This window comes from Dipodomys spectabilis, unplaced genomic scaffold (assembly GCF_019054845.1).
Source record: "Dipodomys spectabilis isolate Male_0828 unplaced genomic scaffold, ASM1905484v1 ptg000365l, whole genome shotgun sequence".
Taxonomy (NCBI): Eukaryota; Metazoa; Chordata; class Mammalia; order Rodentia; family Heteromyidae; genus Dipodomys; species Dipodomys spectabilis.
In genome coordinates this window covers 4,123,718-4,140,398 of record NW_024871042.1, presented here as the reverse complement: position 1 = coordinate 4,140,398, position 16,681 = coordinate 4,123,718, and the positions used below count along the sequence as shown (strand labels likewise).

Below are 16,681 nucleotides of genomic sequence, written 5' to 3'. Positions count from 1 at the left end.
ATATTCATCTGTAATGCTAGATGGGAGGGACAAATAAACATATTGTAGTCTTTTGAGGCTAATCTGGGCATCATGTCAGATAATCTGACAGATATCTGAAAAATAACCAAAGCAAAAGGGGCTGGAGATGTGGCTTAAGTGGTAGAATATCTTTCTATCAAACCCCAGTACTTCCTTTTGCAAAAAAGAGAAAAATATTATGAATTTTTCAGGTGAAATGTGTTTTAGAATAAATAATATTATAAATACTATAATATAATATATAAATAAATAATATTAACCTGCTAACATTTCCACTGAAGTGATTTGTCTATTTTCCTATCCTGATGTGGAATGTTACAGAATATCAGGGATTTTTTTGGGGGGGTGGTCAGCTCAGTCGTGGGGCTTGAAATCTGGGCTTGGGTGCTGTCCCTGCACTCTTCAGCTCAAGGCGAGTGCTCTACCACTTGAGCCACAGCACCACTTCCTGTTTTCTCATTTTAGGCATAGTATTTCTTTATGAGTTCTAAATTACTGAGTTGAGAAGGGTGTCCTTTATATAATTCTTATTTCTAGGGAAAGAATGATTACAATGTTCCCTTTATTAAGAAGGTTTTTTATATGAAGAACTACTTTCATGGCTTTATATGATTACACATGCTCACATAACAGTGTTCTTTTAATACAATTGTAGACCCCATGGCAGGTGAAAGAATGGTCCCTAAAACTCTGAAAGATCTTCGCTTCTCAGAGAGTCCCCTGGAAATCCCAGCCTACCGTGAAGAATCAATCTCTAGATCATCCACCCACCAGTCACAGGTAACCTCTATGAAAAAACTTTAAGGTTATAAGATATTTCCCATATCTTTATTTTTATTTTATTTTATTTATTTTTTTGGGTCCGGTTGTGGGGCCTGAACTCTGGGCCTGGGCATTGTCCCTCAGCTCTTCAGCTCAAGGCTAGCACTCTACCACTTGAGCCACAGCGCCACTTCTGGCTTTTTTCTTTTTGCTTATGTGGTGCTGAGGAATTGAACCCAGGGCCTCAGGCATGCAAGGCAAGCGCTCTACCACTGAGCCTCTTTTCCAGCCCCATATTTCCCATATCTTAATGCTTCAGGTGAAATACTTCTTAAAAATAATGTTTAAATAGTTGTACAAATGGGTTTCAATTCAGTATATTAGTTTATGAGTACAATACATCTTGATCAATGTCACCTTTTCCATTCATGTGAAAATATTTTACAATAGTGATTCCCAGGATTTTGACTGTGGTTCATCACTGGAAATGCTATGTTGGACAAGAAAAATTTATATTCATAGAGTAGACATGTTGATGTTTTGAGAAAACAGATAATTACCAAGTGAGCCCAGTAATTAGTAGTTTACTTATCTCTCCTTCTGATGATACTGAAGTCTGAGAGTTCCTGAGAGAGAGAGAGAGAGAGAGGAGGGAGAGAGAGAGAGAGAGAGTCCCTGAAGAGGTTAATATCCAAATTGAACCATGAAAGGGCTTTACCATTCCTGCAAATGTCTTGGGGAAAACACTCAGCAATAGTCATAACAAGGACAGCAAAGGGAGAGGACAGGAAGCTGCTGTGGTTGAAACATGATGAACAAATTATGAGATATAGTGATCTAGGTCCAGAACATCTAGGTTCTCAGATTAAAAATCACCTGAGGAGCTTCTAACCAATCCCAGGAACCTAATATGAGAAATTCAAATTCACTTAGACTGAGGTGTAGTGGCGGCATTGTTTGTTTTTACTCATAGTCATGATTGAGAATTACAGGGGCTTAGGAAGCTAGTTTCATTGTAAGAAGTTTAGGTTTTATTCATTTTGTAAAGCAATCTATTTGGATTTTTTTTTTCCATCATGGGGCTTGAACTCTGGGCCTGGGCGTTGTCCCTTAGCTCTTCAGCTCAAGGCTAGCACTCTACCATTTGAGCCACAGCACCACTTCCTGTTTTCTAAGTGATTTGTTGGAGATAAGAATCTCATGGACTTTCCTGCCTAGTCTGGCTTTGAACCATGATCCTCAGATCTCAGCTTCCTGAGTAGCTAGGATTACAGGTGTGAGCCACTAATGCCCAGCTTCTATTTGGGTTTTATACTAAACTATAACCAGACTTGTAGTAAATTGGTAATACTACTTCCATTCAAAAGTTTTCTCTTTGGCTACAGGGTAAGAAGTGAGTATCATTTTAGAATCATTTTAAAGGTAGGTGTTTCCTCCAGGTTGATTGTAGATACAGAGATGATTGTAACTGGGTCAAGGTTGTAGCCTTGCTCTCTTCCCGTTGAACCTCAAGTAGCATATACTTGGAATTTTATTTCCTAACAGTTGCTCCTTATGTGCCCGTTGTTCTAAATTGTTTGCATCTACTATCAACTATAAAGAAGGCAAAAGGCATGGTTCCCAAACCTGATTGTCTTATTAGAATCACCCAGAAGGAACCTTAAATGTATGCGTAGATTTCTAGCTAGCTTCTTCTACAATATGCTGAGCTATAAGCCTAAAATGAAATTCACAGATGACTTTTATGGTCAGCCCAGTCTGAGAATCACTGGCCAAGAAGACTCTCCTCATCCTAAGGCCAAATAATTGCCTTCATAAGCAGTCTCTAATGTCAAGGTAGAACTCAGCACAATCTCCTGGGTTCTTTCATGTGCCTATGTACTATATTTTTTGAGGACCACAAAGTCCAAACCAGGGAATCACAAATCTGGGAAAGTCTGCTTGCAAACTCCACTAAACAAAGGGATAACATCTCTATAATTGAAAATTGCCTTTCCAAATATTCTGGGAAAAATGTCTACCTAGTTACCAGATGAACCAATGACTACATTCAGCTCCTGGGGACAGTACACTGTAGTGTGACCCAAATAAAAACACAGCTTTTAAGGTAAAATGTCATGTTTTGATAAATGAATGGTTGAAGAACAAAACACAATAATTGTTTTCAGCACAACAATCTCATGTGGTTGCTTCTTGAAATGTGTCTAGAAGTATTGTTTTCTTTTTTCTTTTCTTTCTTTTTTTTTTTCTGTTGGTCATGGGGCTTGAACTCAGGGCCTGATCACTGTCCCTGAGCTCTTCAGCTCAAGGCTAGTGCTCTACCACTTGAGCTACAGCGCCACTTCCAGTTTTCTGGTGGTTTATTGGAGATAAGAGTTTCAGGGACTTTCCTGCCTGGGCTGGCTTTGAATCTCAATCCTCAAATCTCAGCCTCTTGAGTAGCTAGGATTACAGAAGTGAGCCACCAGAACCCGGCTAGAAGTATTATTTTCTTTGTGCATTAATATTTTATTTATCTTGTCTACTTAGTTTAGAGTTGTTCCCAAGAGAAAAACTGAGTAAAATAACATACAAGGCTTTAAGTTTTTTTTTTTTTTTTTAAAGTTGGTCCTGAGGCTTGAACTCAGGACCTCACACTTGCTAGGCAACTCTTCTACCACTTGAACCACACCCCTAGCCTGGCTTTAAGTTTTTTAATCCCAAAGTGCTTGTAATATAGAGTCAAGGACAGAGTTTTGGGAATTTGACTAGCATTTAGAAAGCTAGGAAAGCCAGAAAATATATATAAAAAAGCTCTCTCCTACTCTTGTTCTTCATATTGGTAAGAGATTTTTCTAGTATTTCAGCTCTATCCATCTGAATGAGCTTCAGAAACTATTAGAATTAATGATACTAATAATCATATTATGCTTGATATCATTGATAATCGTATTTTAATATCATTAATAATATAATATCAAAGAATTAATGTCATTATTCTATTGCAACATGTTGGTAACTTCCAGGGAGATGAGACATCTCTGAGCTAAGCATCTGGCTTGGTGTGCCTTTGGGGCCGAACATGGATAAATGACAACTGATACCTGACTTTAGTGAGATCATAAAAGTAGGAGGCCAGTGCCAGTGGCTCATCCCTATAATCCTAGCCACTAGGCTGAGATCTTAGGATCACGGTTCAAAGCCAGCTCAGGCAGGAAAGTCCATGAGACTCTTTATTTCCAGTCAACCCCTAGAAAACTGGAAGTGGCTCTGTGACTCAAAGTGGAAGAATGCTAGCCTTGAGCAAAAAAGCTCAGGGTCAGTGCCCAGACCCTGAGTTCTTGTGAAAGACCTCAGCCAGCTAAATGGTTCACTTAACACAAAACAACCACTGAAAGGAAGAACTATAGGTTCAATGTTACCACATCTGATGATGAAATTGCATGAGAAGCGAGAAACTTATGTCATTAAGTGCAATTTGAACTTAATAATTCAAACTCTGAATTGGCATAGGAACCAGTATACCTAATATTTGGGCCATATATCATATTTGCCCAATGACTGCCAGTTTGTGATTTCTGATATGAGTCATGTTAGATTTAACAAAAATGCAATAAAAAGCCTTCTTATTGCTTGCAAATTAAGTGGAAGTCCTGAACTTACCACACAAGCATTTAAGAAGAGTTATTTAAAGAGACAGGTAGGACTGAGAGTAGTACCCATAGTCTTAACATGAATTCAAGGAAGTAACTTCATTTTTCTGAGCCTCAACCTCCTCCCCTCAAACATGAGTTTTACATATGTGTCTCTTCATATGGTGTGCTGAGATGGCCTCAATACCCTATCTTTGGAATTTGTGACAAAATACATGATTGAATCCAATCACAAAGAAATGTCAAACAAAACTAAATTGAAGGACATCTAGCTTGTTACTCTTTAAAAAAATGTCAAAATCAGCTTGGTGCCAGTGGCTCATGCCTGTAATCCTAGCTACTCAGAGGCTGAGATCTGAGGATCATGGTTCAAAGCCAGCCTCGGCAGGAAAGTCCGTGAGACACTTATCTCCAATAAACTACTAGAAAACTGGAAGTGGTGCTATGGCTCAAGCAGTAGAGCACTTGTCTTGAGCTGAAGAGTTCAGGGGCAGCACCCAAGCCCAGAGTTCACGTCCCATGACCGACCAAAAAAAAAAGTGAAAATCATGGAAGATCAAACAGACTGAAGAACTATTCTAAATTAGGGATGGTTAAAGGAACATGCCAAATACAAAATGTGGCTCTAGAGTAGATCCTAGACCAGGAAAATATTTAGCTGAAGACATCATTGGCACAACTCATGAGGTCTAAGTATAAATCTGTGGGTTAGATTATAGTATTGTATCCCTGTTAAGTTTTCTAACTTTGTTACATGGTTGTGTAAGAGGACAGTCTTGTTCTTTACCAAGAATACAAGTACTTTACCAAGTAACACATTCAGTTACTTAGGGACAAAGGCACACCATGACTTAAGCTTATTCTCATATAAATTCAGAAATTGAGAATTAAGGAATATGTAAAACAGTAGTAATGTAAACAATTGATCAAGCTAGGTAGACAGGAGGTATTATTTATGATCTCCTTATAACTCTTTTCTGCAAATTTGAAATTATATTAAAGTAGATATTGGGCTAGGAATGTGGCTTATTGGAAGCGTGCTTGCCTAACATTCATGAAGCCCTGGGTTTGATTTCTTAGTACCACATAAACAGAAAAAGCCAGAAGTGGCACTATGGCTCAAGCGGTAGAGTGCTAGCCTTGAGCTGAAGAGCTGAGGGATAGCACCCAGGCCCAGAGTTCAAGCCCCATGACTAACAAAAACAGAAAAACCAGTGTATATTCAGATGGGTGAGTCTTTTAGCATTTTCTTCAAGTATCATAATCCTTGAGCAAAACTTAGATTTTTCAGTTTATTAAATCTGGTAAATTCAGAGAGGCACCAGTGGCTCACACCTGTAATCCTAGCTACTGAGGAGGCTGATATCTGAAGATTATGGTTCAAAGCCAGCCCAGGCAGGAAAATCTAAGAGACCATCTCCAATTAACCACCAGAAAACCAGAAATGGTGCTGTGGTTCAACTGGTAGAGCGCTTGCCTTGAGCCGAAAAGCTCAGGGAGAGCACCTAAGCCCAGAGTTCAAGCCCCACGATGGAAAAAAATCTGGTAAATTCAGATGGCAAAGTCAGATATCTTCTATTGTAAACTTTCCTCTTGGGGCTGGGAAGGTGGCTCAGTGGTAGAGCGCTTGCCTTGCATGCCTGAGGCCCTGGGTTCGATTCCTCAGCACCACATAAGCAAAAAGAAAAAAGCCGGAAGTGGCGCTGTGGCTCAAGTGGTAGAGTGCTAGCCTTGAGCTGAAGAGCTGAGGGACAGCGCCCAGGCCCAGAGTTCAGGCCCCATGACCGGACCCAAAAAAAAAAAACCAAAAAACAAAAAAACTTTCCTCTTCAATGAATTTACATATCAGTTATGAACAACACGATGTAATTTTAATGTTAGATACTAGAGTATAAATGCTTAGTCATAATTGCTTATGACTATCTCCATCATAGGTTTTATTTATTTATTTAGTCAGTTGTGAGGCTTGAACTCTGGGCCTGGGTGCTGTCCCTCAGCTCTTCAGCTCAAGGCTAGCGCTCTACCACTTGAGCCACCATCATAGGTATTAAAAGATACCTAGGTATTATGAACTGAACATTAAAGTTAAATTTGAATAGAAGTTTGCTGTCTTATAGCATTTACCAAGTAAAATTAACTCTTTGTTCTCTTAATTTTAGCCCCCTGGATTTGCCCACATAAATGGCCGTAAGAGTCTGACAAGCACGGAGGTCATGAGGATTCAAAGGGAGACAGACTTTCTCAAGTATGTATCTCTTTACTTTGTTCTAAATTCTGCAAAGATGCATCATTGTCAGAGAGTTTAAAAATGGAAAAACAATAATAATTTCTCCCACTCCTTGCTTTCAAAATAAAAAGTTTAGAGCTTGTAAAAGGTATAATTGACCTACAAGTTGCATATACTTGAAGTTTTATATGTATGTACATACATATACATATATACATATACATATATATATATCTATATGTACTATCACCACAGTTAGAAAATGAGTAAATTCATCTCCTCTTAAAATTGTCTACCTTATTATACCCTTTCCCTACTTCTATCCTATTATTAATCCACCTGTTGTCATTAGTTTAGTTTGCATCTGACTCTGTATACAAATGGAGTATGTATTCTTTTTTTTGTTTTTGTCGGTAGTGGGGCTTGAACTCTGGGCCTGGGCGCTGTCCCTCAGCTCTTCAGCTCAAGGTGAGCACTCTACCACTTGAGCTACAGTGCCACTTCTGGTTTTCTGGTGGTTTATTGGAGATAGGAGTCTCACAGTCTCTCCTGCCTGGGCTGGCTTTGAACTGTGATCCTCAGATCTCAGCCTCCTGAGTAGCTAGGATTACAGGCGTGAGCCACCAGCGCCCGGCGAGTATGTATTCTTTTTGGAGGAAAGAGGCAGGCTTTTTGGCTCAGTATAATTATTGTAGGATTCACATGTGTTGTTCCTAGTTCTCTGTACTGCTGGGTTTCTGTTATGTGGAAAGACAACAGTTTGCTTATCTTGAGAGGACATGTGTGTGTTCCAGGTTTTGACTGTTACAGGTAAAGTTCATAGGAACATTTAAGACATGGTTTTCATTCCCCTTGGAGTAAATACTTTGAAAAGAAAACATGGGTAATATGATAGGTATATGTTACTTTTTTTTGGCCAGTCCTGGGGCTTGAACTCAAGGCTTGAGCACTGTCTCTGAGCTTCTTTGGCTTAAGGCTAGCACTCTACCACTTGAGCCACAATGCCACTTCCACCTTTTTGTGTTTATGTGGTACTGAGGAATCAAACTCAGGGGCTTCATGCATGCTAGGCAAGCACTCTAAGCCACATTCCCAGTCCTATGTTATACTTTTTAAGAAACTATGTGTTTTCCAAAGTAGTTGTGCCATTTTTGCATTCTCATAAACAATATTGAAGAATTACAATTTCTGTACATCCTCATCAACACTTTGATTTTGATTTTTGGTAACTAGTGGGATTGTAGTAGAAGCTTATTATGATTGTATTGTACGCTTCTCTAAGCATGTGTGTCTCTGGCTTGGGTCATGCCTCCCAGCTCTAAGGAATTTCTTTACTTGCTGTTGTCTTTGTTTTGTTTTGGTGTCAGGATAATTTTGGCTTTATAGAATGACCAGGGGCTGGGCGCTGGTGGTTCACGCCTATAATCCTAACTAGTCAGGAGGCTGAGATCTGAGGATCTCCATTCAAAGCCAGCCCGGGCAGGAAAGTCTGTGAAATTCTATCTCCAATAAACTACCAGAAAACTGGAAGTAGCACTGGAGCTCAAGTGGTAGAGCGCTAGCCTTGAGCTGAAGAACTGAGAGACAGCACTCAGGCCCAGAGTGTAAGCCCCACGACTGACCCCCCCCACCCAAAAAAAAAAATGACCTAGGAAAAAGTTTCTCTCTCCTTTAATATTCTGAGTTTGTATAAATTAGTGTTACTTATTCCATGAATGTGTGGTAGAATTTGCCAGTGATATCACTAGAGTTTGGAGTTTTTCTTTCAAGAAGCCTTTTTCTATATATACAATTTAATAATAGGTTCATTCATGTTTATCTCCTTTTCTGAGTGAATTTTGGACTTTACTTGCCTTTTTATTTTTTAGTTTCTTGCTTACTAAAGATGAAGTCACTGGCTTGAAGTCTTTTCTTCTTTCCTAATATTGAATTACTGTCAGTTACATCATTGACCTTACATTTCCTTGTGTACTGCTTTACTCATGTCCCTCACATTCTTATGTGTTGTGTTTTAATTTTCATTCAGGTCAGTTTCTGACCTTTTTATTTATTTATTTATTTTTGGTCTGGTCATGGGGCCTGAACTCTGGGCCTGGTGCTGTCCCTCAGTTCTTCAGCTCAAGGCTAGCGCTCTACCACTCGAGCCACAGCGCCACTTCCGGCTTTTTTCTTTTTGCTTATGTGGTGCTGAGGAATTGAACCCAGGGCCTCATGCATGCAAGGCAAGCACTCTACCACTGAGCTACCTTCCCAGCCCCCTGACCTTTTTATTTTTTAATTTATTATTATTATTTTTTTGTCAGTCATGGGACTTGAACTCTGGGCCTGGGCACTGTTCCTCAGCTTTTCAGCTCAAGACTAGCACTCTACAACTTGAGCCACAGTACCACTACCAGTTTTCTAAGTGGTTTATTGGAGATAAGAGTCTCACTGTCTTTCCTGCCCAGGCTGGCTTTGAACTATGATCCTTAGATCTCAGCCTCCTAAGTAGCTAGGATTACAGGCATGAGCCACCAGCACCCGGCCTGACCTTTTTATTTTTGACAGATGGGTTAATTAGAAGTCTTTTGTTAAATTTCCAAATATTGAAGGATTTTCCTTATACATTTCTGGTTTCTATTTCAAGTTAAACTTCATTTGGTTAGATGACATATATAATTTACTGTTAAATATTCTGTGTGCATTTTAAACTAATGTGTGTTCTGCTGGTATAAGTGTATTATAAATATCAATTAGGTTAAGTTAATAAAATTGTTTTAAGCCTGGAGATGGCGCTGTGGCTCAAGTGGTAGAGCACTAGCCTTGAGCCGAAGAGATGAGGGACAGCGCCCAGACCCAGAGTTCAAGCTCTACGAATGACAAAGAAAAAAAAAAGAACTAGTAAAATTGTTTAAGCCTTTTCTATTTTTAGGGATATTCTACTTTTTGTAGAATAGTCATATATTGAGATAGTGATGTTGAAATCTGTGGCTATAATTATGTATCTATTTCTATAAATGTTTTCTTCATGTACTTTGAGGTTCTAATATTAAGTACATCAACCCTATGAATTTGTACATCTTGTTGCAGAGTTGACTCCTATGTCATTATAAAATAATTTAATTTTGGTAATACCTTTTACTCAGAAATCTTCTTTTAGACTAATGTCTGTATGGCGCGCGCGCGCGCACACACACACACACACACACACACACACACACACACACACACACACACATTCTATCCCTCTTAACATACTTTTGTCCCATTACTTAAGGTTAGTTGGTCTTGGGTTAAAAAAAATTACATTTGGAAGCCGGGCGCTGGTGGCTCACGCCTGTAATCCTAGCTACTCAGGAGGCTGAGATCTGAGGATCTCGGTTCAAAGCCAGCCCGGGCAGGAGAGACCTTGAGACTCCTATCTCCAATAAACCACCAGAAAACCGGAAGTGGCGCTGTAGCTCAAGTGGTAGAGCGCTCGCCTTGAGCTGAAGAGCTGAGGGACAGCGCCCAGGCCCAGAGTTCAAGCCCCACGACCGACAAAAAAAAAAAAAAAAAATTACATTTGGCAGTCTGCATTCTAGAGAGTATGCAAACCATTCTAACTGGTGCCTCATTACATATGAATTTTTTTTCATGTTGGCAGCAATAAGCATGAATTTCCCAACAATACCTGAGCCCTAAGGATTGTTTCTTGAAACCCTCTTTAGGGTTTCTTTCCTGGCTTTACGTAGTTTCTTATGTCAGGGCAGTAGTACCCTTTTGAAGACTTCAGAGTGACCTTCTGACAAGTTCTGAAGCTCTCTGTGCAGCTCTTCTTTGGTATTCTTTGCTTTAAAAAAATGTAGTTGCTCTAGGCGCCAGTGTCTCACACCTATAATCCTAGCTACTCAGGAGGCTGAGATCTGAGGATCATGGTTCAAAGCCAGCTGGGGCAGGAAAAGTCCATGAGACTCTTATCTCCAATAAACCACTCAGAAAACTAGAAGTGGTGCTGTGGCTCAAGTGGTAGAGGACTACCCTTGAGTGAAGAGCTGAGGGACAGCACCCAGGCCCAGAGTTCAAGCCCCATGACTGACAAAGAAAAGAGTCTGACTCTTGTCAGATTCCCAGCTTTATGCTCTCAATTCAATGAAGAAACAATGACATAGTCAAGTCATGAGCTTTGGCATAAGTAGGAGGGAACCTGTTGATCTGGTGGCGAACCCAGTCAGGAGACATGGTTAAACCTTGGTGACCATTGCCTTGCTAGAAAGGATGGAATTGAATAAAGATTATGAGAGTTAACTCAACTATAATGGCTAGTAATCATTAGGAGGCCATGGTGGAGTTGAGCGCAGACAACCATACAATCCAGTGTCCAGTATCCATGAATTCTTTTTATAGTTGTTAAGAAGAAACTATAAGGGAATAAGAAGGGAACCAACCTTCAAGGAAGGGCATGGAAACAGCAGTGTGTTCACAGGGTAGTCTAATCCCAAGAATCCTTTTAGTTGTATAGACATATACACAGAAACATTATGGGGGCTAGCCCATGAGATCTACATGCTCAGGAAATGGGGTCAGGGCCTTGGAAATCTAGCCAGGTGAATGAAAAGGAAAGGCAGAGCTTGACTCTTACGTTCCAGAATGCCATCATGAAAATCTGATACTCAGACTAGATTTTGTGAGAAAGTGAGAAAAATGCACTGTAAACATGATTGGAATTCCCCAGGTTTACCATCACGTAAGCCAAATTCAATGTAATAGGACAAGCCACAGTCAATTAAACATTGGAATTAGGGCTGCTGATAAATTTCCTGCCACAGCCAGGAAGTGGCATAGGTCTAACCTACAAGGAATAAGCACCATAAGTTTCAGCTATGCAGCTATTTTGTGGTGAAATGACCTAGACAAGAATCATGTACCACATAAGGAATTCTATATGGATCTGCTGGTTGAATGGTTTGGTTGCACTTGTGAATTGATATAGGATGGAATATATATTCCCAGAATGCTGTAATGAAGAAATCCTTTTTATAACCATTTAAAAGAACAAATCTCAGGCCTTGATCCTATTCTATAGCTGCTAAGGTGAGTGTGAGTATGTGTGTTTAGACTTTCACCAGCCTTCTTAATGTAGAACCACTTGGCCCACTGGGAACCTGTTTTGTTGTAGGTGTGCCCACTGCTTGGCCCCCTACCCAACAGATCCCTATGCTCGCTTCTGTCAAGAATGTGGAGCTCCTGTCCCACCCATCTTTGGCTGTCGGCTTCCACCCCCAGAAGGAGCTCAGGTGAGCTGCAGAATTCTTAAAAACATCTTACACTGCTGAGCACCAATGATTCACACCTGTAATCCTAACTGCTCAGGAGGCTGAGGTCTGAGGACTGCAGTTCAAAGCCAATCTGGGCAAGAAAGTCCATGAGTCTCTTATCTATAGTTAACCACCAAAAAGTCAGAAGTGGAGCTGTGGATCAAGTGGTAGAGTGCTAGCCTTAAGCAAAAAAGCTTGGGAACAGTGTTCAGGCTCTGAGTCAAGCCCCAGAACTGGCGTACACACACACAAGTCTTACGTTGGTATATGAGCTCTTTATCTGCAGCAGTCACACAGTGCCTGGCACACATATCAAAAACATAGACAATTGTAGAAAGAATAATAAGCAGAGGAAGTGACGCTATGGTTCAAGTGGTAGAGTGCTTACCTTGAGCTGAAGAGCTCAGGGACAGAACCAATGCCCAGAGTTCAAGCCCTATGACCAACAACAACAAAAAAAAAAGAGCAGATTAATCTCTTACTATCCAGATTCCAATTTAGAAATGAAAAATTTTGTTTACAATACCATTTCTTTTATGTAGCCTTGCAGAAACACAGACTGAAAGATTGAAACCTTCTTGTTTTATGCATGGATAAGTAAATACTTCCTACCAATTAGACGTTACTGTTCAGAACCTGGATGCATTCTTATGTTTGCCATGTCTCAATTTTTTTCTTAAATAATGGACATTTTAATAATAAATCTAGATTCTGACTTTTGCCCCTTTCACTTAAAATTTTTTAAATTAGTGGGGCCCTAGTGGCTCAGGCCTGTAATCCTACCTACTCAGGAGGCTGAGATCTGAGGATCATGGTTCAAAGCCAGCCCAGGTAGGAAAGTCTGTGAGACTCTTATCTCCAGTTAACCACTCAGAAAACTGGAAGTGGTGTTGTAGCTCAAATGGTAGAGTGCTAGCCTTGAGCTGAAGAGCTGAGGACAGCGCCCAAGCCCAGAGTTCAAGTTCAAGCCCCATGGCTGACTAAATAAATAAATAAATAAAATTTAAATTAAATCTGTAACGTCTTGTCTCTTGAACATGTACCCACTCAGCTTAGGTTACTTTCCCCTCCTCCCACACATGCTTAATTCTTTCTTTTAACCTGGAGCTGCCCTTGGGTCTCTATAGCTTTCATGTTCAATTGGAGATTGGCCAAACATTGTACTCAAACACTGGAGTCGCTAAGACTTCCACTGTCTGAAGATGGATCTGATCTATGTGTGGGCTGGGAAGCACATTAAACTTCAGAGTTTTCCCAAACTTCTACCTATGCTGGACTCCCTTGCATCTTCACAAAATTCCCATCAGCTAAGAATACATGGGTATCCCGAACCCCCTTTCCTTCATGAAGAATATCTTCATAGACTCAAGTCACCTAAGGGTAAATGAAAAATTTATCAAGTCTCTATAATTGGCTTACCTCCTTGGTCCCATTACTAGTCTGTTGATTACCAAGAACAAAACCATAATCTCGGGCTGGGAAGGACTCAGTGGTAGAGTGCTTGCCTTGCATGCATGAGGCCCTGAGTTCAATTCCTCAGCACCACTTAAGCAGAAAAAAAAAAGCCGGAAGTGGCACTGTGGCTCAAGTGGTAGAGTACTAGCCTTGAGCTGAAGAGCTGAGGGACAGCGCCCAGGCCCAGAGTTCAGGCCCCATGACCGGACCCCCTCCCCCCACCCCCAAAAATAAAAGACCATAATCTCAGATTGTAGGAACTCCCACTGATTCTCCCTACTTGCCACTGAGATTGTCACCTTAAGGTGCTCCAAACTAAGTCATTCTTGTCTGGTAGCAGGCAGGTTTTTTTTTTGCCAGTCCTGGGGCTTGAACTCAGGGTACTATCCCTGAGCTTCTTAGCCACAGTGCCACTTTCGGCTTTTTCTGCTTATGTGGTACTGAGGAATCGAACCCAGGGCCTCATGTATGCAAGACAAACACTCTACCACTGAGCCACCTTCCCAGCCCTGTAGGCAGGTTTTTCATAGCCTGCCCTGTCCTCAGGGTACCACTGCCTAGACTCAGAGGAGAGGAGTGCAGCCTCATGCAAGAACCACAAGTAACTGTAGTGTTCTTATCTGGAGTTCAGTCCTTTTCAGGAATATTCCAGCTGTTTGTATTTACCTTTGGTCCACTGACAGAGTGCTCGTGGTTGACGTTTTTTATTCTTGGTCCTGGGGCTTGAACGCTGGGCCTGGGCACTGCCTCTTAAGTTTCTTTGTACTAAAGGCTAACACTCTATTATTTGATTGTTTTGTTTTGTTTTGTTTTTTTGGGTCCAGTCATGGGGCCTGAACTCTGGGCCTGGGTGCTGTCCCTCAGCTCTTCAGCTCAAGGCTAGCGCTCTACCACTTGAGCCACAGCGCCACTTTTGGCTTTTTTCTTTTTGCTTATGTGGTGCTGAGGAATCAAACTCAGGGCCTCTGGCATGCAAGGCATGTGCTCTACCACTGAGCCACCTTCCCAGCCCCAACACTCTAATATTTGATCCACAGGGCCACTTCTGGCTTTTTTTCTGAGTAGTTTATTGAAGATAAGAGTCTCACAGACTTTTCTGCCCAGGCTGGCTTTGAACAGCAATCTTCAGACATCAGCTTTCTGAACAGCAGTGGTTGACTTTTCTTTTCTTTTCTTTTCTTTTTTTCTGGTCATGGGGCTTGAAATCTGGGCCTGGGCGTTGTCCCTCAGCTGTTCAGCTCAAGGCTAGCGCTCTACCATTTGAGCTACAATGCCACTTCCGGCTTTTTCTGCTTATGTGGTGCTGAGGAATTGAACTCAGAGCCTCATGCATGAGAGGCAAGCATTCTACCACTAAGCCACCTTCCCAGCCCCATGGTTGACTTTTTTGATAGCTTTATCCAACTTTATAATTACATTTTGAGGAAGAGATTTATTGATTTCCTAACTCCATTGTGTGGTAAGTTAATTTCTGTGATTATTTTTAACACTTAAAAAATAATAAGCATCTATTTACTCCTAATAGGAATAAAATGATAGTAAAGGTAATTATATTAAATTTGTTTCTGAGAAAAGAAAATAGAGATTAATTTGAAGATATTCTCAATACTTGCAGCCCAAGAGAAACCTGAACTTTTCCTTTTGCAGCTGGGCTTGTGTGTAGAATGCGGGAGCATGGTACCCATGAACATCCCCATCTGTGTGGTGTGTGAGGCCCCTCTTGCCCCGCAGCTGCGGCCACAGGCTAGTCTCCACCTGAAGGTAATAAAATCTGATTCTATAGAAATGTGAATAAATTATATAAAAAATAACATTTGAAAAAGTCAGCTGGTAGAATGTGCTAGTAACTGATTGGCTAATATATGAATTAAATCTATCCAGATTTTTGGAAAGGTATATTGGCCCACGTATATAACTTGCCTATAGGACCTATAATATTAGGAAAGATATTTAGGCATAAATGGGAACAAATTACGACATAATTTTTTACCTATGTATTTAAATTTCAACATTCCAATTCACATTGAGTTATAATCTTGTCTTTAAAATAACTTCATGAAATACAATTAGCCCCTCTTTTAAAACTATGTTCTTATGATACCATAGTTCATGTGAACTATGTTCATATGACACTATTTATGTGTGGTTATTCCAAAACTGAGTCAGCATTCAGGGCCTTGGTGTTACACTGAGGTCTGTAATTGGCTGATTGACTGGAAGACCACGTAGTAGTTTCTGTGTACTGTGTCTGTTAGTTCTGTCATTATTTTGTTCCCTATTGACAAGGAGAAGGTGATTTGCCGTGGCTGTGGTACAGGGAATCCTGCTCACTTGCGATACTGTGTCACCTGTGAGGGGGCCCTGCCTTCATCACAAGAGGTAGGTTGACTGCATGAGGCAGACTTGTATTTAGTGGCTACTAAATATTCAGTGTTAATGTTAATAGAGAAGCATAATCTGCGTTGTAAAAGGAGGGGCAAAACAAAAATAAAAAGCAAATTGAAAGCTCATACAACTCATAAATGTTATAGACCATGATAGACAATTTGCCCCATGAAAGTTAGAATGTGTTTGTGACTTTAACTAAGCATCACTATCTCACAATACTGTGAAATTTGGGAAATTATATACTCACTTAATCACAATAAAGAATTTGAAAAAAAGCAAATTGAAACAATGTTTCAATAGGTGGAGATCAGTTACAGATTCATCAACACCAATTTATCCTGAGAGTCTTAGCTTCAAGAAGGTTTAGTAGAATCATTGATTCCTTACAGTTTGTTAAGACCTTTGCATGAGAAGCTGGCGGTAATCAGTGGGGATGTTCAAGTGCAGACAGAGAGTATCCTTGGTCCATTTTGTCTTTCTACTATAAAACAATTAATGCTAAGCTTGTTGTTTACTTCTGGTACTCCCATAGTGCCACACTGGTCTAAATGGCTGTCTATATGCTAGTATTAGACTGTTTTGATTATTATGGCCTGTTGGCTGTCTCAGTGTGTGATGCTTCGGCTTTGTTCTTTTTTGCTGAAGATTGCTTTGGCTGTTCAGTCTTTTGTAGTTTCACATGAATTTCAGGATTGTTTTTCTATCTCTGAAAAATACCATTTGAATTTTGATAGGAGTTTGTGGATTGCTTTGGGTAATATAGACATTTTGCCAACATTAATTTTTCTAATCCATGAATAGTCTCTTCAAATAGTATTAGGGAAAGTGAATATTCACATGCAGAAGAATGGAATTAGACACTTACCTTATACCATATACAACCATCAGCTCAAAGTGGATTAAAGACTTAAACATAAGAC

At 40.3% G+C, this 16,681-nt stretch overlaps 1 protein-coding gene across 1 annotated transcript in view; it reads left to right on the top strand.

Moving 5' to 3' along the window:
• Dzank1 (double zinc ribbon and ankyrin repeat domains 1) overlaps positions 1-16,681 on the top strand; it is a 54,095-nt gene that overhangs the window by 9,773 nt on the left and 27,641 nt on the right. Inside the window, exons 6-10 of the mRNA XM_042666530.1 lie at positions 677-801; positions 6,575-6,660; positions 11,780-11,897; positions 15,021-15,134; positions 15,660-15,752. Of these exons, the coding sequence (XP_042522464.1) occupies positions 677-801; positions 6,575-6,660; positions 11,780-11,897; positions 15,021-15,134; positions 15,660-15,752 (536 nt within the window). The remainder of the gene's footprint in view (positions 1-676; positions 802-6,574; positions 6,661-11,779; positions 11,898-15,020; positions 15,135-15,659; positions 15,753-16,681) is intronic.